The 22245-nt window shown below is 40.9% G+C and overlaps 1 protein-coding gene across 4 annotated transcripts in view; it reads left to right on the plus strand.

Moving 5' to 3' along the window:
• Positions 1 to 22245, plus strand: part of TENM2 (teneurin transmembrane protein 2) — a 1214660-nt gene that overhangs the window by 278833 nt on the left and 913582 nt on the right. For all 4 annotated transcript variants that reach the window (XM_005870581.2, XM_005870582.2, XM_005870583.2 and 1 more), the window contains exon 3: positions 14967 to 15266. In XM_005870581.2, the coding sequence (XP_005870643.1) occupies positions 15041 to 15266 (226 nt within the window). In that variant the 5' untranslated portion in view covers positions 14967 to 15040. The remainder of the gene's footprint in view (positions 1 to 14966; positions 15267 to 22245) is intronic.

Genomic DNA, 22245 nt, shown 5'->3' on the forward strand with positions numbered 1-22245 from the left:
TAAAATGTACATCATGGTGATTTAATATATGTATACATTGTGAAAGGATTCCCTCATTTAGTTAATTAACACATCCATCTAAATACCCCTTTTAGCCACAATTAATATGAGCTGCTCTTTGGGGGTTTGTGTTCTGCTGGATCTTGAAACTTGAACTATCAACATTTCTGGTCATTTGGTAAATAAATTATTGTCTTCTATCTCATACACGTAAAAAAAAGATGGAGATATTAAAACAAGAAGTGATATAAAAAATAAATAAGGTGATGTCATCATTGGTGCTTCTAATATTTACAGACAAACCTCCATGCCAGGAAATAATTAGCAAAATAATAATTACCAGGAACATTCAGGCAAGAACTAAAAACATTGTGCAAAAAGGTCAACTGTCAAACTATTGTCACAAGAGCAGTTAACTTACAAGTCTATCTTCTCAAGAGAAGCACAGCTTTGACTTGTATAGACTACAAAATTATATCAATTTTATAACAGCGACCTCCTAAATATAAGCAATGTCCTCTAGTTACACTGTACTGGTTAGTGCCCCCACACGAGTCCACCATGAATGTCTAGTGCTAATTCAACATCGTCACAAAGGTTGTGCTTAGGTTGTCCTCCTCTTCTGGGAGATCCTTAGTGAGGCATGGTTATTTTCAAGCTAATAATTGGCCAGAATTCCAAACTTCTTGCATTTGGTTGCTCCCTGTCTACACCTAGCCAGCGTTGGCATACTGATACCAGAGAGTCAAATCAAGCTGTTTGGCTCATTGTTTGTTTGTTTGTTTGTTTGTTTTATAAATAAAGTTTTATTGGACTGCAGACATATCTCTTTACATGAGTATTTCATCTGCCTGCTTTTGTGCTACAGTGACAGAGCTGAGCAGTCACAACAGACCCAATGATGTGGACAAAATTTACTCCCTGGATCTTTACAGATGTTTGTTGACTATTGGCATGTTGCCATGCCAGGTCTCAGCACATACTTTCCAAAACAGATGATTTAAAGTAGGTCATTGATTCTGACTTCATGTCCTATCTATAGCCAGCTCCCAGTACTGATTTTTCAAATAATTTTCCAAACAGCAATGTTTATTTTTTATTTTCTAGGTAAGGAAGCAGAGGCTATTTTGAAAGAAAGCACTTACATTGTATTCGTTTGACAAAGCAGAATCAAATTTGTCACAAAATTCATATGAAACTTCTTATGTAAATCCTGAAAATTAACAAAAGACTTGAAAAATATGTTCAGGACAGTTAAACACTAAGAGAGACAAAAATGGCCTAAGGCTTTTAAAATATTTTTCTCATTTAATTTTTTTTTTCTTTCAGATGCCTCTATGTAATACATAGCTTTTTTAAAAATCTGTTTTTATTGATTTCTTAGAGAGAAAGAGAGAGGGAAAGAAACATCCATGGGAGAGAAAATCATAATCATTGATCAGCTGCCTCCTGCACACCCCCTATTGGGGATTATCGATCTTGCAACCTGGGCATGTGCTCTGATTGGGAATCAACTGGTGACCTCTTGGTTCATAGATTGAAGTTCAACCACTGAGCAACACCACCTGTTTAACAAAGCTTTATTGGGTGCTCTTTAAGGCAGGTTCTCTGCCAACTCCTAGAAATAGATTGCTGGCAGGAGACAAGGTCCCTGCCTTCAAGGAGCATCTCAGATACAGAGCAAATGTTCTCCTTTTCATCATCCCTTTCTGGATTTTGCATCACATCAGTCCTTGCACCATGTCATCACTGAAGTAAATCTTAAATGAGCATTATTTGCTTCCTCATAATCTTATATAATAAAAGCCTAATATGCTAAGTGTCTGGTCTTCTGGTAGGCCATTCAACCAAATAAAATGTAATATGCTAATGACATGCTAAGGCCACTCAACCGCTTGCTATGACATGCAATGACCACCAGGGGGCAGATGCTTAATGCAGGAGCTGCCCCCTGGTAGTCAGTACACTCCCACAGGGGGAGCGCTGCTCAGCCAGAAGCTGGGCTCATGGCTGGTGAGCATAGCAGCCTAAGCTGCTCCCCAGGAGCAGGCCTAAGCCATCAGTCGAACATCCCCCGAGAGCTCCCAGATTGCAAGAGGGCACAGGCCAGGCTGAGGGACCCCCTCCCTGAGTGCCTCCCAGACTACAAGAAGGCGCAGGCTGGGCTGAGGGACCCCCTCTCAAGTGCACAAATTTTGTGCACCGGTCCTCTAATAGTAAAATAATAGATAGAAAACATTGAGTCTATCTCCACATACACATGCAAGAAAATTCATAACTAAAATGAAGAATGTAGATTGCACTGGAAATCTTTTTAGGTGAGGGCATGGAGCACAAAGTTGGCATCACCCAGATAGCATTCATTCTCTTTCTCCCTCTCTGAATGCACCAGTTTTGCATACTCCACGCACACATGTCTAAATTTCTCTGGTTCCAACCCCTGCACTTGCCTCCTCTCACAAGACCTTTCTACATGACCAAAAATCAAAACCTTTATTGTGCAGAGTAATTTAGACTCATCCCAGTTCCTCAAATCCAACATTTCCAAATCCAGCATTTAGTACCTACAAACAACAGAATTTCCAGTCACCAGCACCCACCTTTCTGGACAGATAGGGAATTAATTATGAACAACCAAACCTTTTCAGGGCACTTTCTCCTGATTGCAGGTGTTATTTCTATGATGCACTTATTTTTTCCTGTTTACAATACAGAGCAAAATGCATCTTCTTTGTAAGAGGATGGGTGATGTTAGAGCATCTCCGTTTCAGATTTTTGGTGTTAGTGAAACTGTTTCCTGAGGCAAAGATGGAATACTAAATGGGGATATTAGTATCTGTGTGTTCATCCTCACAAAGTGCTTCAATACCAACCCTCTATTGTTCAGACATGTTGCCCACCCCCTCCCCGCAGCAGATATTATTTGGAGTAGCAGTACTTGTACTTTGGGGATCATGTAAGTAACGACTACAGCAATTTTTGATGGCTAGATGTTATTCATGGTTGATAGTAGTGATGAGGTGGATGGTGGTGGGGATGAAGCCTGTCACAGTTTGAGGATAATCTAGTACTATTAGGAGATACACATACCTCATTTTAACATTCTTACATTAACCCTTCAAAATAGGCATCTTATTCTCATTTTCCAGATGTGGAGACTGAGGCCTGTCCCTCTCAACTCTTCATGAGGTGTCTAATGTCACTCACTCTCCTTTGTTTCCATTGCCCACAGTGTAGAAGAGGCACTCACCTATACTGGTCAATGGATTGGAAGTTTTCCTTATGGAATATATCAGGAGTGTGATGTAGTTAGTGACTTTCATGAGGAAACTGCCTTGGACTGAGGGACTGGGATCTCATTTATAAATTCAATGACCCAAAGGGACATGATACAATGTCTGACACCACCCTTTTTTTTCTGAGTTACTCTTTTTGTAATAAAGGGAGGCCTCAGAGTCAGATATCTCTCAGTCCCAATCTTGGAAGGAATACTTACCAAGTGTGTGGTGTTAGCAAGTCACTTAGCCTGCCAGAATTTCCATGTTCCCATCTCTGAAACACGCACACACAAGGAGACCTGTGTTGCAGGATTGTGCAATTAGTAGACACTTACACAAGGAGCCCAACTCGAGGCCTGCCATGTTGTAGGCATTCATACATGGGAGCTTGACTTGACAGTGATTCTGATTTTGATGTGTTCCCTAGAAGCCTGTGGCCCATATACTCTCTCTGATGATCTGCTAGGCCTTCTGTGTCATGGACAAGGAGGCCCCACTGGACAGGGTAGGGAGAAGGGCTCTCCTTCATTGGATTTTGTGGCTGCAGGCTCATGTCTGCTCTGCTGTCTCTCTGAGCTCTGCATAGTGGGAGGAGGAGAGGGGAGGGGCTATCTTTCTGGTTACAGTAACTTAGCCAGTGCCTAAGGTACAGCCATCTGCTTGCTCCTGCTCTCAGGAGGCACAGGGAAAAGTGGGAGGTGAGCAGAGGGGGGCATGTAGGGAAGGTGGAGCTGAGGAGGCAAAGGCTCCAGTGAATTTCCACATGTTGCACTGAAATTTTAGCAGCAGGTGTAACCATTGTAAGTTCTTGAATGTTAAACAGTTTAGACTGGAAAGGGGGCAAAAGGCATGGAATTAGACTAAATCTGACAGAGACTTTGTTGTTGTTGTTGTTGTTAATCCTCACCCAAGGATATTTTCCCATTGGGTTTTAGAGAGAGTGGAAGGGAGGGGTAGAGACACAGAGGGAGAAACATGTGAGAGAGACATATCGATTGGTTGCCTCCTGCAAGCCTCCCATCCAGGGCTGCAACCTAGGTATATGCCCTTGACCAGAATCAAACCCAGGACACTTTAGTCTGACAGCCAATGTTTCATCCAATGAACCAAACCAGTTGTAGCCCAACATAGACTTTTGACTTTTCATTGCTAATCAGGAATAAGAGTATCCACAAGCACACAAGCTTGCACTGTGATGGCAAACCTCTAGACATGTAGGGTGTGTTTCGTCCCATCATGGCTCTTGTTCACTGAGACTGCGAGCACATAGACATGTCCTCACATTTCCCGATTCATGGAATTCAGAGACAGCAGATCCCGATTCCACTGTTATCATTTCCTGTGCAGATGGCTCCAGGGACCCCCAACAGATTCTAAAAGGCTCTGATGCCAGAGAGCAAAATACAATTGTGAATTTACTTATCCTTTTTGGCTCTGAACATTAACCAGAGTTGGCTTTTTATCCCCAGACATAGCAGTATAACTGCACAGGGGAACAGAAAACAAATCGCCTTTGACCTCTTATTTACTAGTGCATTAAATTATGGGGGCGCTCTCTTCCACTTTTGTAGATTTTAAAACAGATTTTCCTTGGTCCACCCAGAGGCCGCAGGGGTATTCTTTTTTTTATAATTTTTATTTCTTAAAGTATTAAATGCTCTCTTCCACTTTTGTAAATTTTAAAACAGATTTTCCTTGGTCCACCCAGAGACCACACGGGTATTCTGTCTCTAGATATTTGGAGTGGATCCATGTCACAGGGGTATTCTGTCTCTAGATATTTGGAGTGGATCCATGTTCAGATTTGCTCTTGGATGTTTCTAAGAGGAGAAACTAAAATCTCTGGGTACACACTTTGCTTTTCATGCTAAGTCCATCTGAGCCTGACTTGAGGGTCTGGGAAGGCCAAGTGAGTGAGACCCCAACTCCTCTTCCCCTTTCTCAGCTCCTCTCTCTGTTATGAGTGGGGTTCTGTTATTACATTTTATTTGGTGTTGAAATATTTTGAACTAAACCACTTTTATAGAAGGCTTCTAATACACAGGAAAGAATCTGTGAAGGCACTGTTTTTCAGTTGACTTAGCATTTCTGCTTTTGGTAAGAGCAGAATTAGCAAAGGAGTCAAGGACAAAGGGCTCAGGCCTTATCCATCACATCTTTTTAAACATGGCACCTACAATATCTAAGAAACAAGTAGACAATCCAGTTCATATGCCATCAGAAGGAAGAAAGGTATTTCACAGGAGCTTTCTGATTAATCTTTTTAACTATTTCACTATAAACATGCTCATATAATGAAACTTTTTATCGTATTTCTGAAATACCTGTGACATCAGCTCAAATTCAGAAACAAAAAACTGATTCACATGTACTGACTCTTTTCCCACTCCCTTCTGGACAAACTTCTTCAGTGATTTCCCATCACTTGAATTTGGGGTGTGAGGTGGTCACATTGACCTATTTTCAGAATGGACAGAGTCCCGATCCATCTGGGTATCTGGAAATGGCTGGCTTTTCTAGCAATAAACCTCCCAAAGATCTACAGCCAGTTTATAAGATCATATATATATTAGAGGCCCAGTGTGCACTCGGGGGTCTCTCAGCCTGGCCTGTGCCCTCTCGCAGTCCAGGACAATCTTGGGGGATGTCCACCTGCCAGCTTAGGCCCGCTCCCTGGGGAATCGGGCCTAAGCTGGCAGTCAGACATCCCTCTGACAGCCTGGGAGACCTTAGGGGATGTCCAACTGTGGCTTAGGCCTGCTCCCCTAGGCTGTTAGTCGGACATCGTAAGCGCTACCGAGGAGGCAGGAGAGGCTCCTGTCACCACCACTGCACTCATAGCCATCAGCTCAGCTTGTGGCTGAATGGAGCTCCGCCTGTGGGAGCCCACTGACCACCATGGGGCAGCTCCTGCGTTGAGCATCTGTCCCCTGGTGGGCAGTGTGCATCATAGCAACCAATTGATCCCGGTCATTCCATGTTAGGATCAATTCCCATATTTCCCTTTTATTATATAGGATTCAAGCACAATGAAATGATGCCTGGAGGGTCAGAGATCATTGATGAGGGTGAGGCAAACTTTGACACTAATTGGCCTCAGTATAATGGTAATAGTAACAGCTCTCCATTTGGATGTGCCCAAAATTTACCCAGGCATCATTCCCATATTTACATACCCAAACAGGTCCACTCACATACACAATCACATACAAACACATCTCAAATGGGCTGTCAGTGATTAACAAGTCAACCCCCTTAAGTAGTAGGATAAGCTGAAAAGTTAATAGTGAACAGTGTTACAGCTCATAGGATTAGTTAATTAGACAAAGGCTTGCAGGCAAGATCTCTGTAGTCTGTCCTGCTAAAGTGATGGAACCCACTCAGGCAACTGATGAAAAAAGCAGTGTGAACCCTCTTCAGGAGAGGAAATGTGGAGAGTGACAGAATCAAGCCTCAGCCGAGCAGGGAAGAGCTGACAGAGGCCCCGCCGTCCGGCAATTGCCATTTGTCAGTGCTGGAAAAGGCAGAGGCTTGGGGAAAAGGTTTATAATTTTGGTTACCATCTTTCCCACTGCTTCAAGGCAATTTTAATTACTTTGTAAATTCAGCCTCTAAACTAGCATTTCCCCACATGAATTGTTGACCTTCACATTCAAGGACGACTATGCAGAGTGCTTTGTCCATCGTAGGTAATACATGCATTTTATTAGATAAAGGATGGATATTTAACCATATTAGGATAAAAACCAACATATTATGATTGTAGAATTGTCTTCAGAAAAATAGGTTGGCAAGTGCTGCTTCTTCTGTTGTAACTGGCCTTTTATAATCTTTACCAGGGGATGCAGCAGATTTTTTCCCTTTACACCCAAAGTCACAAATGTAATGACCTATATTGGCCAACCAGGGGGTTGAAATAAGTGACGCTGACTGGCTATAAAATCAAAAGGAGTAGTAAAGTAATAATAATAGTAATAATAATAATAATAATTATAGGAGAGTACATGCCGAGCTCAAAATTGCAAGTGACCTCCTGGAAAAGGCATGTGCCCTGCAGTCAACTTCTACAAATGACAACATCTTGCAAACTAGTACAATATCACATCCAAGATTTGCCACTGATGCAGCCAAGACACAGGAAATCTCCATCACCCCAGGATTTCTGCTGTTGTCCATTTAGAGCCATACTCACTTCCCTTCCAGTGGTTCTCAACCTTCCTAATGCCGCGACCCTTTAATACAGTTCCTCATGTTGTGGTGTCCCCCAACCATAAAATTATTTTCGTTGCTACTTCATAACTGTAACGTTGCTACTGTTATGAATTGTAAGGTAAATATCTTATATGCAGGATGTATTTTCAGGGGTCGTGACCCACAGGTTGAGAACCGTTGCTACACCCTCATACCCTGGCAACCATGAACCTGTTGTCATCTCTATACTTTTCTCATTTCAAGAATGTCATATGAAAGGAGCCTATAGCTTGTAACCTTCAGGATTGGCTTTCTCACTGAGCAGTATTCTCTAGATAGTCATCCTGATTTTTATGTCTATCAATAGTTCATTCCTTTTTATTGCAGAGCAATATTTCATGTCATGGGTGTACCGGAGTATTGTTTAACCAGTCACCCATTGAAGGATATCTGTGTTGTTTCTAGTTTGGCTCTATTGAAAAAAATTCTGCTACAAACATTTGTGAACATATTTTTGTTTTTGTTTCTTTGGGAGAAATGCCCAGGAGGGCAATTACTGAATTGTAAGGCAGTTGTACATTTAGTTTTTGGTGGTGTTGTTTTTTTAACTGCTAAACTGTTTTCCAAAGTGGCTGTGCCATTTCACATCTGGGGCAGCAATGCATGAGTGATCTTCATTTTTTTCACCTCCATGCTAGTACTTAGTTTATTATTATTATTACTATTACTATTATTATCATTAATTATCATCATCATTGTTTTAGCCATCTCGCAAGTCCATAGTAATATCTCATTGTGGTTTTAATTTTCATTTCTCATGGCTAATAATTTTGTGCATCTTTTTATGTGTTATTTGCCATTTGTGTGTACGATTTGGTGACATGTCACTTCATGTCTTGTCTATTTTTAAATTGCATTGTTTGGGTTTTCTTTACAGTTTCAAAAATATATATATTCTCAATATTTGCCCTTTATCTGATATACTGTTTACAAATAGGTTCTCTCAGCCTATCTTTTTATCCTCTTAACAGGATTTTTGCAAAGCAGTTTCTCACACATTTTTTTATGTTATATTTTCATTTTTCTTCACTTTATGTTTTGATTTTGCTTAGACCTACTTCTTTTACCCATGAATTATTTAGAAAATTTTTGTTTAGGTTTCTAGCAGTTGAGATTTTCTTCTCTTTTTGCTAGTAATTCGAGTTTGATCCCATTGTGGTAAGAGAACATACTCTGTATGATTTCAATTGCTTTAAGAATTCTGATGTTTGTTTTATGTTCCAGACTATGATCTGTCTTGATATGTGCTCCCTGGCCACTTACGAAGGCTATATAACCTGCTGTGGTTTGGAGGAATAGTCTATAAATGTTGAGTAGACCTTGTTGGCTGATGGTTTTGAGGAGGTCTTCTATATCCTTCTTGATTTTCTGTCTAGTTGTTTATTAATTTTGGGGTTTCTGATGTTGAAACCTCCAAATATAATTGTGGATTTATTTATTTTTCATTTCAATCTATTATTTTTTGCTTCACATATGTTGTAGCTCCTATTTTTTGGTGCACACATATTTAGAATTTCTATTTCTTCTTGGTGGATGGGTCCTTTCATTATCATGTAATGCCCTCTCTGTTTCTGGTAATTTTCTTTCCCTATGAAGTCCACGGTTGACCGAACAACCGGTCAGCTGGTCACTATGACACTATGATGTGCACTGACCGCCAGGGGGCAGATGCTCAGCACAGGAGCTGCCCCCGGTGGTCAGTGTGCTCCCACAGCCAACTTCCTCTGGCTGGCCAACCTCCCATGGTCCCTCCCCTTGGCCAGCCAACCTCCCATGGCCCCTCCCCCCAGCTGGCTGGTTCCGATCATCCCCACTCGGCGCCAATCAGGACTGGGCGAGATGGCCCCGATCAGCCCCGATTGCTGGCCAGGCCAAGGGACCCCACCCATGCATGAATTCGTGCACCAGGCCTCTAGTGTTAATATAATTGTTCCTGTTTTTTTTAAATTAATGTTTGCATTAAATACCCTTTCATCAGTTTTACTCTCAACATGCCTACATTGTTAAATTTAAAGTGACTTTCTTATTGACAGAATAAACCTGGGTTGTATTTTTAACCCACTCTGCTTTTTAATTTGTGTATTTAGACTACTCACATTTAATGTAATTATTGCTATTTTATGGCTTAAGTCTGACATTTTACTTTTTTTGTTCTCTTGTTCTTTCTTTTTTCATCTTTTTACTTTCCTCTTACTTATTGAATGTTTTTGTTACATTATACATACATATTTTATCACCATTCACTGGTTTCATTCTTTTACCAGTTCAAATGAAGTGTGGAAACTTTCTCCTTTATGTCTCTTTTTATCTTTATCCATTTGCAATACAATTTCTTAAATATGTCCTCTACATAAATTTAAAACCTCATCAGACAGTGTTATAATTTTTACTTCAACCATCAAAAATAATTTGGAAAATGTAAAAGGAGAAAGTCATTGCATTTATTTATATTTTTGCTTGCCATGGTTTTTTCCCCCCTGCATGATGTCCCAACAATTTTCCCTTTATTGTTTCCTTTCTGGTTTAGATAACTAATTTTTGAACCATTCTTTTAGGTGAGTAGTATTTGAACTATTCTCCCTTCATCTGAGAATTTCTTGTTTTCTCCTGCATTCTAGAAGGATATTTTCACTGAATATAGGATTCTGGGTTGAAAGATCTTTCCTTTCAACAATTGAAAAGTATTTTGTCATTTCTTTATAGTCTCCATGTTTCCATGGTTTCTAATGAGATATCTACTCTTATAATATATTGCCTTTCCCTGTAGATAAAGTGTCAGTTCTCTCAGTGCTTTCAAGATTTTCTTTAAGTTTTCAGAGTTTTGATTATGATATATCTTGATATGGATGCATTTGGATTTATCTTGTTTGTGATTTATTTAGCTTCTTGATTGTTGCTTTATGTCTTTTGCAAATTTGGATATATTTAGCTGGGCTTTTAGCACTTTCTCAGCCCCTCTCACTTTCTACTTTCCTTCTGGGACTCTAACAATATAAACATTAGGTTGTTTGTTACCATTCTAAGGGCCCCAAAGCTCTGTTCGTCTTTTTCTCTTTAAGTCTGTTTCTTAATGTGTTGCATACATTGGGTAATATCTATTCTTCATTTTTTTTCAAATTCCCTCATTCTGTCTTTCCCTCATTCTCCTTTTGAGCCCATCTATTGAGGATTTTTTGTTCTCTTGTTTTGGGGGTGTTTTATTATTATTTTATTTTTTGGTTACTTTGATTTTTGGTTCTAAAATTACCATTGGAGTTTTCTTTATATCTTTCATTCGTTTGCTGAAACTTTCTGTGTATATTTTTTTTAAATAAGATTTTCTATTGTTTCACTTTCACCCATAATTGCTCATTGAAGCATTTTTATAGCAGCTTTTAAACCTATTTCAAATAATTCTAGAATCTTTATCATCTCAGTGCTGGCATCTATTAATTGTATCTTTTTATTCAGTTTGAGATCTTCCTAATTGTTGGTATGCCAGGTGATTATTTTTTAATTGAAAAGTAGACACTTGGATATTATGAGATTCTGGATCTCATTTAAATCTCCTATTCCAGCTGATTTCTTCTGACACTGCTCTGTCAGAGAAGTGATACCCATCTCATTATTGCTAGGTTGGGAAAGAAGTCCAGGTTCCCCACTCAGTCTTTGTCAGCACCCAAGCGCAGGGTGCTGTTTGTAAGGAGCTGGGAGAGGTGGATGTGGGAGTGCGGGCTCCTTACTAGGCCTGCACTGATGCCTCCCTCAGTGAAGAGATAGGAATACCTTATTATTCCTCCCCACATGGCATCTACTGACACAGTAACCACTAACAAGGAGCCAAAGGACTCATTACCACTGGGAGAGAGTGGAAGTCTTGACTCTCCACTAGGTCTCCTCCTACACCACCCCTACAGAGAAGGAGAGAGGTACCTTGTTACTACCCAGTGGTGTGCAAGCCCAGGCTCCCCATGGAGGAAGAAGATGGCCTCATTCCTTCCTGGGAGGGATGAAAGTCCTGACTCCCTTCTCTGAAATTACCTTGATGGTACTGGGAGTGCCTTCCTCCTTCCTCAGCAGCATGGAAATGTAGGGTCCTCACCTCGCTTTTACTGGTGAAGATGGGAATGGGGCTACAGTTTTCCCCATGTTGTTTGGCTAGAGCAGCCGTGGGCAAACTACGGCCCGTGGGCCGGATCCAGCCCGTTTGAAATGAATAAAACTAAAAAAAAGAGACCCTTTTATGTAATGATGTTTACTTTGAATTTATATTAGTTCACACAAACACTCCATCCATGCTTTTGTTCCGGCCCTCCGGTCCAGTTTAAGAACCCATTGTGGCCCTCGAGTCAAAAAGTTTGCCCATCCCTGGGCTAGAGTGAGGTGGCTACAATCTCAATGTTTCTCTCTTGTTAGGCTTCCCCTTTCATAGCTTTTTGACTAGAGGGAGGCAGCTTTTGTCCTCTGTGTCTATTGATGTTCTTGGGTTGCCAGTGTCTTTAGCTACAAATCTGGGATATACTGGTACAAGGCAAAAAGAAATCCCAGGAACTCACCACAGTATTGTTCCTTAGGTCCTGAGGGCCCTATGTATCTGCCTCTTCTTTCCACTTTTCAGACGACTCTTCTTATGTTTGTTTTAATCATTTATTCTTCAGCAATGCCCAGGGTTTTTAGCTGAATGTATTGGGAGGAATAAGTAAAAGTAAGTTTATTCCATCTTTCTGGGAGCAGAACTTTTTAAACAGCCTAATTTTTAATGATAAGTTATAGATCCACATCCAGATTTTAATATAATATTTCCTGGCCCGTCTTTTTTTAAACTTTGAAAAAAATTAAACAACAGGCAGGCTAAATGCAAAATGTCTATAGGCTAGCAGCCTGTATATTCTACTCAGTTTCCTAGAAATTTAGCTTTTAGTGACTAAGATTTGTCATGTTTATCTCATTATATAAAAAAAATTGCTATAATTTGTCTGGATGTGACATTGCTGACAAACTTAACTATCAAGGGCATAGCCAAGAAAGAGGAATTTAGCAGGAAAAGATCACTGAGCAACCAAATTAGACATCAAAATGTCCAAACAGAAAAGTTCTTGTACTTTATAACTAGTAATAAGCCTTCAGGCTTTTTAAATAAGCCTGTAAATCAGAGCATGATTTCAAAAAATAAAATAAAATCACATACCCACACGTAATAGAGAGTCAGCCCGATTTCCCAAGCAGGATGCAAATTAGAGGAGATGGGACTTCCTGAGTCAGGAACACTGAAAACATTAAGGAATAAAAACTTACAGTGAACAGGAGAGAGGAATATTGTAAAACCCACTCAACACACCCAATTTCCCCCAAAACTACGTGTGGCTCTTGGTGTTGGTGCAGTCATATAACCTTCCATAGGTGCTGAACACCCTCCTTTTCTGGCTTGTAGTTCAAGTATCAAGTTTTATAATTAGAACTTTGAGATTCAGGAATTTATATTATCATCTCCATCCTCTAATGCCAGTCTGTGAACTGCTTAGCTAAGAGAAAAAAAACAAAATGTTAATCTTTCAGAGAAGGAAAAAAAAAACACCTTCTTCCCATAGGTCCCTACAGGGGTGTGTTAGACAGCCTATTGGGAGCTTTACCGTAGGATCTGTTTCAATTTTTACTAAAACGCTATGAGGCGAATACTATTATTTTTCATTTTCACTGACTGGGAAACTGAGTTTGAAAGGCCAGGAATGATTTCTTTTACAAGGGCCTCGGCTGGTCAGCGGCCATGGTAACATTGGCATCCAGTCCAGGCTTCAATGGCCCGGCTCTTAACCAGCCTGTATTATGGATTCTAAAATGTTGACATCACTTGTTGGAAATCACAGGAGATGATTTTAACATCCAGAGATTGCATTAGTGTTAAGACATTTGAATTAACTCTGCACATAAAAGAATTCCATGCCCACAGTTACTATGTGTGTCCTCAAAGCAGGTCCTGGGATCTTGACTGGAACTCTCCAAGCTGCTTCTCAATGTCCTGAGTCAGGAAAAACTATTAGCTTTTTTTATATAAGGGGCTGTGGCAGCTGCATGGGTGTGCTTGGTGTTGTTTGCATCACCAAACAGACTTGTCCATGATAACAGGAAGTATGTGATAAAATGTACAAGCGGTATAAATGAATTGAGTTCCCCGGGATGCAGAAGGCCCTCTTGGTGTGAAAAGACAGGGAGGGACTAGGTGCCTGCTATCTTGGGAGAGATGCCGTCCGCTTTGTGTGTATACAGGCTGGTCCGTCGGTATACAAAGACATCCCACTACAGGGTGTTGAATAAGCACAGAAGAGCAGAGAGGCTCAGAACCACAGATCTGCTCCCCAAGTAGTTCCTGACACATCGAGGAATCAGAGCCACAGTAGCCTAGAGAAAAATCAGTACCCTGGCTGCACTGTCCATCTTAATTCAAATCCTTATTTGTCCATTCTGTCCAGTCCCTGGCCCTGTAGTCCATACTATTTTCATGACCCATGAAATCAATAAGAACCTGCGGTTTGGAACGTGGAGGCATCTCAGCGTTCCTGTTGTATTTGCTAAGCAGAAGGCTAGTGTTTGCCGAGTGATGTTGGGCATACACACCCAGGGTGTCAAGTGGCAGACTGTGGGGCTCCCTAGTTTCCAGTTTATATGTTATAGAGCCTCCTTTCCATCACTTTCCTGTTTTATACAGTGCTCCTCCCCTCATTTCTTTCCTGCAATGGATATCCCAGCAATGAACACGATGGGTGGTGGGTTCAGGTTGGGGATGAAGTTGTTGGGCCAGTTAGAACTTTTGTCAGGAAGCTCTCCAGTTGGAAGATAACCAGGAAGAAGAAGTGACCAGGTGTGTCCAACACAAAGATTTGCAAAGGAGAGAAAACTGACTAGGACTACACTGAAGGCTTATTAAAGGAATTGGAGGAAGATTGTTTGCATGTCGAGAATGTCTTACACTATCATTCTCCAGTCCCAGCCAGGCAAGCTTAGGTCAGTCAAGTTGATTTGGTATCATTGCAAAGCGTCGAGAGCGTATATTTATGACTCATATACTTTTTTAAAGTTTTGTTTCCCCCAACTCTTCTATAGCAAAAAGAATATAATTAATGATAAAATCAGTCTTACTTTCAACTGCTTCATAGTAAGATCTTGCATGAGAATGACAGACATATCATATCATCGGTGCACATAGAGAAAATCAAAAGATGACTTATTTTTGCTATTACCCTCCCCAAATCTATTAAATTAAACAGCAAGAAAATTAATTTACTGTATCGAGTTCTTCTATTTAGGCCGATGGTTTAAGTATACATTAAGCATTTGCAGGAGATTATGCGGCACTGACCAAATTTGCCTTTTAATGTTGTTATCTGAGTCAGAAGTGAGTCAGAACAGAAGGCAGCATTTTCTTATAATCACAGTGTTGTTTGTTTCCTTTGGTGTGCTTAGGTGGCCACGTGACCCGTGCCAACACTCAGGCCTGACTTTCCTGAAATCATCAGCGCTCTGCCTGATCTGCAATAATGGATGTGAAGGACCGGCGACACCGCTCTCTGACCCGCGGGCGGTGTGGCAAGGAGTGCCGCTACACCAGCTCCTCGCTGGACAGCGAGGACTGCCGCGTGCCCACGCAGAAGTCCTACAGCTCCAGCGAGACCCTGAAGGCCTATGACCACGACAGCAGGATGCACTACGGGAACCGAGTCACAGACCTCGTTCACCGGGAGTCGGATGAGTTCCCAAGACAAGGTATGTGGAGCGGCGCCCGCTGACTCACTGTCCTTTGTTCCTGACTTGCCGTGTTGTGTGTCATTGATGGCTAAGGCCCGTGAGAACTGGGGCAGAGCCTGGCGCCGTTGAGTGGTCCCTTAGAGCTTAGGCAAGAGCGGTCCTTTACATCCACTGTATCAAGCGCCTGTGGGTTTCACAGAATTGCTTCTGTGGTCCTGGATACTAAATTCTTTGACAATTTGGTGGTTGCTTTTGGGCACACGCCATGGTAGGGTTTGACCGATGTAACCTAATAGCAGACCCTCAGCTCCATCTAGGGTATATTTCTCTTGAATTCTAGTATTTTGATTTCTTGGGGGAAGAAAACATTTGTCTCCCAAGTACTAACAGTTGACATTCTCTTCATGTTCGATATCCGTAAGGAATTGGTTATCACCCCTCAGGGTTGCTGTCAGTGTGTGGAAGTGTGGGCGTAAGCAGTATAGCCAAGTTGATTCACCAGCCCGAAGTCTTGTGTGTTTCCTTCCAGCCTTGCTGTGTGTGCAGTTTGCATCCACGGCTTAGCAAAGCTACAAGCGAATGCACAGAAATGCAGGGGATGCACTGGGAAGGGTCCACCTGCCAGTGCCAGGGGTCGAAGCCCCGCCTGCCTGGTTATTACATTACTGAGTCTTTATTTCTTGTTACAGTACATGTTGCAACTAATTTCCTTCCTCTGGCTACCTTAGCTTGTTTCCCAGCCCTTTTCAGCTGCTGTAACAAAATGCCACAGCCAGTGGCTTACAAACAAAGCACGAAGGGACAGACAGATTTGGTGTCTGAGGAGGGCTTTCTTTCTGGATCAGGAAGAGCTGTCTTTTCCTGTGTCCTCACATAGCTGAGGGGGATCAGGCAGCTCTCTGGAGCCTCTTTTATGAGGGCACTGATACCCATGCATGAGCACTCACCCTCATGACCTAATCACCTCCCAAAGGCTCTGCTTCCAAATACCAAAGGGATTAGGTTTTAATATAAGAATTTGGAAGGAGGGTCACAATCATTCAGTCTACAGCAGCTTGAATTCCATTTCTCGTTGCTTAACTTCCTTAAATTACTTTACTTATCTTTTCTTTATTTCTTAGAAGACTATATATATATATATATATACATATATTACATATATAAAATCTATAACCCAGCAGCTTTTCTAAAAAACATATTTCCATATGCTCCCGGTTCATCCTAGCTCCAGCTTTAGTAAACTATTCCCCCAAATCAGCCAAGAAACAGTTAAAATTGTGTTTCCATTGCACTTATAGACCCTTGCAAGATACAATTTTCATTTAATCTTCACTCTTATTTTCCGAGTTATCTTCATGTAAATGAAACACATTTCAAACGGGGGGGGGGGGGGGGTCACTTATAGACCCTTGCAAGATACAATTTTCATTTAATCTTCACTCTTATTTTCCGAGTTATCTTCATGTAAATGAAACACATTTCAAATGGGGGGGGGGGTGTTGCTTGAAAATTGCTCTGTATCAAATGCCTTTGATCTCCGAGCGACTTCAACAAGTGTTTTACTTCAAGTTCTCACCAGAATCCCAAAGTGCGTGTAGTGGGAAGTGGAAAAAGAAAAGAAGAAGCACAGCGTCACTCTTGAAGGGAGTGTTTAAATGTCCAGTATGAAAAGTCGTGACACCTCCCTGTTATTTCCAAGAGCATCACCAATACAAGATGCAGATATTTGGGAAGGTGATGCACGTTCACCTTGGTTGAAAGCCTTTCGTCTTCTGCTGTATTTCTGGCCTCATTTGCCGTGTTGCGCATACATTTTGTGTCTCCTGGTTCTGTGCTGAAAAGTGTGCTCTCCTTCCTAAGCCTCATTAAGGGTGCCTCCTGGCTTCTGCATCCTTGTGCGCTGATCTGTAGGCCCAGATCATTGTTGAATTGTGGATGGGCCTGTCACCTTCCCCCTTAATAATATGCAGGCACAATGAAGCCACGTGCTTGGGATTTTATTTTCCAATATACCTTTATTCCTCCTCTTTAATCTTGATCCATTGATAACAGTGCAAGTTGCTTGGCCCTATCAGACTCATCGCTTTGCAATTAACAATTCACACATGCCATGGTGTGTTGTTATTGAGCCCATCTTTGTTTGTGTAATGTGTTTGCAGGAATTAAAAACTGTGCAGGCCAAAAGTAAAAATGAAAAGGCATTGGAAAGTATTTGCATATGCAAGTGCCATTCCTTCTGAAGACATCTATGAATTTATGCATGAAAATGTAGTCAGGGTCTGAGTGGATCTACTTTGATGGGTTCTGAAATTGAACTCTGCAGGAAGTAAATAAGCACATATTTAAGGAGAGGGGGGAACAGGAGGTACAATCTGGCGAGCAACGCATTCGACATGAAACTTAGCCTCTGCAGAGAGGGTTAAAATAAATTTTACACTCAGTAATAACAATCATTTTTTCAAATGTCATGCATTTCCCATTTTATTTCCCTATTCATGAAATCAAAGAGCAGGATCGTCTCGGTACTTATTAGCCTAGAGGTACATTAGTGAGGATCATAGCGCGATCATCTCCTGTGGTATTCTTATCTAAAACCCAAGACAGTGATTATAAAACAAACACGCTTCTCACATCCACGCAAGTTTGGCAAACACAGTTGGATGACTCTCCAGATGCTCTGAGTGGAAAGGAATTGCCAGCCAGTGAAGTGATGCAGGGCTAGGGTCAGACCTTGTCCAGTTTCCCCAGCTGGCCAGCTGCAAGGTATCAAATGTGAGAGGCTGCGGGGCCCAGCAGGAGAAAGGGGCCAGGTCTTCCCCTGAGAAGCTTACAGAGGCTCCTGTCAAAATGACACCTTCTTGCTTGCTTTCAACACCGAATCCTCTTCTGCCTTCTTCTTCTAGGAGCCTCTTAAGCAGAGAAAGACGATGCAAATTACCTGCCTGACCTCTATCATGTTGGATCCTCCTGGTGTGAGGGGAGGAAATGGCTGACCTTACGTCTGTGGCCATTGGAGTAATGAGTAATTAGTTAATGACTAATCCTGCAATAAATAGCATCCTAGTGGTCGGAGTGTTAATGCCCCTGACAAAAGTGCCCAGTGGTCTGATTTGTGATCAGACCCAGACCCAATCCACCCTGTGAAGGAGGTGCCACTTTGAATAATAGAGGTCGGCCGAGCTCCCAGGCAAGTTGTATAAGCTTGTTCTTTGGGACTCTGAAGTGCAGGTGTAGAGCGGTATGATATACAAGTCACGTTGCCATGTCTTAAGAGCCTGAATTTGGACTTGACCTTGACTTTTGTATATGCGTGTGCCTGTGACTCTGCCAGGCATTCTGTGCCTTGCTAGGATTAGTACACAGTGTGCAGCTATGGTGAACAACAGTGACAGTAACAGTAACAGTGACAGAATAATGTCTAAGACCAGTATGCACTTCCTACATGTCAGGTGCTGGGCTAAGCATTTTGCTTGTATTAACTCAGTTAAGGTTCACAATGATGGTGTGAGATGGGCAATATTATTACTTCCTTTTTTTACATATTAGGAAACTGAGACATGGAGAGATTCATTAAATCATCCAAGGTCACTAACTTAGGAATAGTTAGAGACAGGTTTCCAATCAGAGTTAGGTTCAATGTGTTTGATCACCTCCCCGATGCACAAATAGAGAACCCAAAGGCAAGTCATTAAAGCCTCAGAGGCTAGTAAGAGTCTATGAAGTTCAGTTCATAAACTTTTTAGGGGTCCACCCCTTTAAACTTCCTTAATAATAAAGGACCTATAGTCACTAATACTGACTGAACAGATCATGAGGAGTATACCAGCAGCCCACAGATCTGTAGTCCTGTTCTCACCCATTTTCTCCATTTCCATCACCACCCCAGACTCCCTGAAAGTGTTTCTAGCTGCAGTCCCTCCCAACTGACCACTATTAAAGGAAAAGTTTCCTACTGTCCAGATACTCTGCCCTCCCCTACCGTCATCACCTTTTTGTACAACCTCTCAACCTGGAACACTAACCAAGAAAAGCGTGGCTACCTAAATGTTATTGCTCAGGTAAGCAGAACCGGCTGGTGTCTGAGCAAGCCAAGACCCCGTAGCCCAGAGAGGTCAGCCAGGCTTCTCATTCCTCAAACAGCCCAGCCCTTTGTCCCACTTAGCAGTGCAAGTCTCTGGAGAGGGGGCTGAGATCGAATTCTCTCTCTGCACCTCAGGCGGGCTGTTTGGGTCAAGGCAGAAGAAAGAACTGGGGGAAGTTTGGATTTTTAAGCCAATGCTTGTACCAGTTCTCTCAATCAGTTCTAGCACTGAAGTAACTTTCAGCAGCCCTTCGATGCATGAATACATAAAAACATACACACATATACATATTAGGCTTGGTGTGATTTGGGTATTTCGGAAACCATTTCTCACTCCTGTGATCTTTAAAACAATTTGAGCGTATTTTTTTGCTCTGTGTAATTTGCCAAAGCATAAATTTAACCCGTGTTAATGAGCTTAAAACCCATGAAAAACTAGTAAGCAACAGTGTTACCTGTATTGATTCAATTAATGTATATATAATTGTTGACACACTTTGAAAAACCTGTGAGCATTTCTGTGTACACCATTGTCGTAAAATTGTTATTTTTTAAGGCACCCAAAGCAACAGTTAGAAAGGTTTTATTTTGAAAAATGCCAATCTCTTAATTTAATTTACTTTCAAAGAACAACTTTTAGATTTTAGTGAAGTTCAAGAGTTTGGTCAATACTTGGAAGGCTGAAAAGTACCTTGAGAAGATTGCTTTCAAATTATTCTCCTGCCTCTAGGCAGGAGTTCTGTTCAAAACTCAACTGAGAATACATGCGCCTCTTAGTCTTCAGTTGTGTTGTTTGTTTTTAAAAATCTTTAGGAAAAAAAAAAGACTCTACAGTCTTTCAATGTAATAAGGCTTGTTGTCTTCTGGCTGGCTAACTTAAATCTATGTTGCTTCATATGAGAGGCATATGGGAGAATAGTTAGAAGCAGACCAGAGTTAAATTGTGTCAGCATGCTAGTACTCATGTGTTCTACCAGGGTGGACCTTATAAGGCCCACAATATCATTTGTTCTGGCCCTGCTAAGGCATTAGGGGTGAGTGCATTAAATGTTTGACCAAATATAGCAGGCTCATTTTTAAGCTGATAATTTTTATGTTATAAATATTCAAATGGCCCTTGGCAGAAAAAAGGTTCCCCACCCCTGTTAGGTTCTCCTTTTCTCTATCTATAAAAGTTCCCACCAATGTAATTATTGGGATAATTTCTAACAATTATGTGTTTGTCACTCTATGGACATTGTCTTTCTCTTAATAAGTGATGACTAAAGGCTAGTGGTTATTATTATAATTAGTGTCATTTCAATCCTATTGCCAGCAAAAGTGGTGATCATTTATTCTCCTGCTCTCATAATATTGCTTGCAACAGAAATTTCTTCTCTTGGATTTGTTTCCTGTGACTTGAAAAATTCTGACATCTTCAAACCCTGAATTTCTCCTGAAGTTGTTGATAGAGTGTGTTTGACTCCCTGTGCACCATACCTTTTGCTCCCAAAGATGAATGTAACTCACACCTTATTTCCCTATTTTTAGAAAGGAATGAAAGATACCATCTAACAGCTGTCAACTCATGCCAACACACTGTAATAGAATTGCTAGTCAGACAGTTTTACAAGTTAAAAAAAAAAAAGATTGAGAAAATGCTCTAACATAGTGCTATTGGATACAAACAATTTTTTAAAAGATGTGCATTTTGTGGCAGATAATTAAATGTAAATCTTAGGAATGTGTTTAATTAAGAGAAGACCATCCATATAATCTCTGGATGGAAATTAATTTATTCTTATCACTTCATATGTAATAATTTGAGGTCTGTGTCACTTAGTCAATTTCATCTGGATTTTCTTTGTTGATATTCACTGCCCTTCTAGGATTACATCTATATTTTTCAGTCATTGTGGCCATTGGGTAACAGTCTTTATGTTTGCCCAATCATTATCCTTCGTGTACAGTCAACTCTGCATTCAACATTGGCTCTAACTTTCAATCCTTTTCCTGCTCTTCTCTGATAGTAATTTACCAGTTCCACCCTTAATCCTCTATTGGTTCTTCTCCATGGCATTTTCTTGAGAATGATCTTGTCCTTACAAGTACAGCATTCACTGTTTCTACTTGCCAAAATTGTTTCAGTTACAAGTGAAAGTAAGATAATAATATCCCAAATGAGACTAGCTATTTCAAAAATAGGACTGTAGAATAGCAACACTTTTCATCTCATATTTTTCATTCCCTTTACTTGGCTTTACCCTTCAAAAAGGTTTATTTGAAGATTTCCTTTGACAACCCCACTCTCATATTCTCTTCCCTTGGTCACATCATTGGTAAGAGATGTTTTTGTCTGTTGTTTTATTTTGTTTGTTTGTTTGTTTGTTTTCTCAAACTTGAGCAGAACATTTCCAAGAAAGATTCAGGTAGGGCTGGCATGGACATATGACAATGTCCCTATCACTCTGACTTTAGGTGGCTATGTCTTGCACTTAGGCTTACCCTATGCCTGGAGATAGCTTTGAGTGAACACCTCCTAAACCCAATGGAATGGATTACATGTGGGAAAGAAAGGGAAGTAGGTAAGGGATACTGATTGATTTGATAACAGATGCTCACATCCCCAGTGATGGTGAAATCTAAAATAAGTATGGTCTTTCCAAGCTTCATTTCTACTTTCCTCACTGCCCTTGGAGTATTTCTTCTTATATAACCAAGTGGCAAACAATATTTTTTCCTCAAAATATGTTTCCATTATTTCCCAGCTTTTGGAAATGGTATCAAAACTCTTGCTTTTTAGGTAGAGTCTTCCAAAACTCACTCTTTTTTCTTGATTCTTTATATTGCAGTTCACCAGATCACAACCATTATTCCTTCTTAATTTATCTCATTTCCAATGTTCACATTTCATGAGAAGCTGCCAACTTTTCTTCA

The sequence above is a fragment of the Myotis brandtii genome, unplaced genomic scaffold, assembly GCF_000412655.1.
Source record: "Myotis brandtii unplaced genomic scaffold, ASM41265v1 scaffold32, whole genome shotgun sequence".
Lineage (NCBI taxonomy): Eukaryota > Metazoa > Chordata > Mammalia > Chiroptera > Vespertilionidae > Myotis > Myotis brandtii.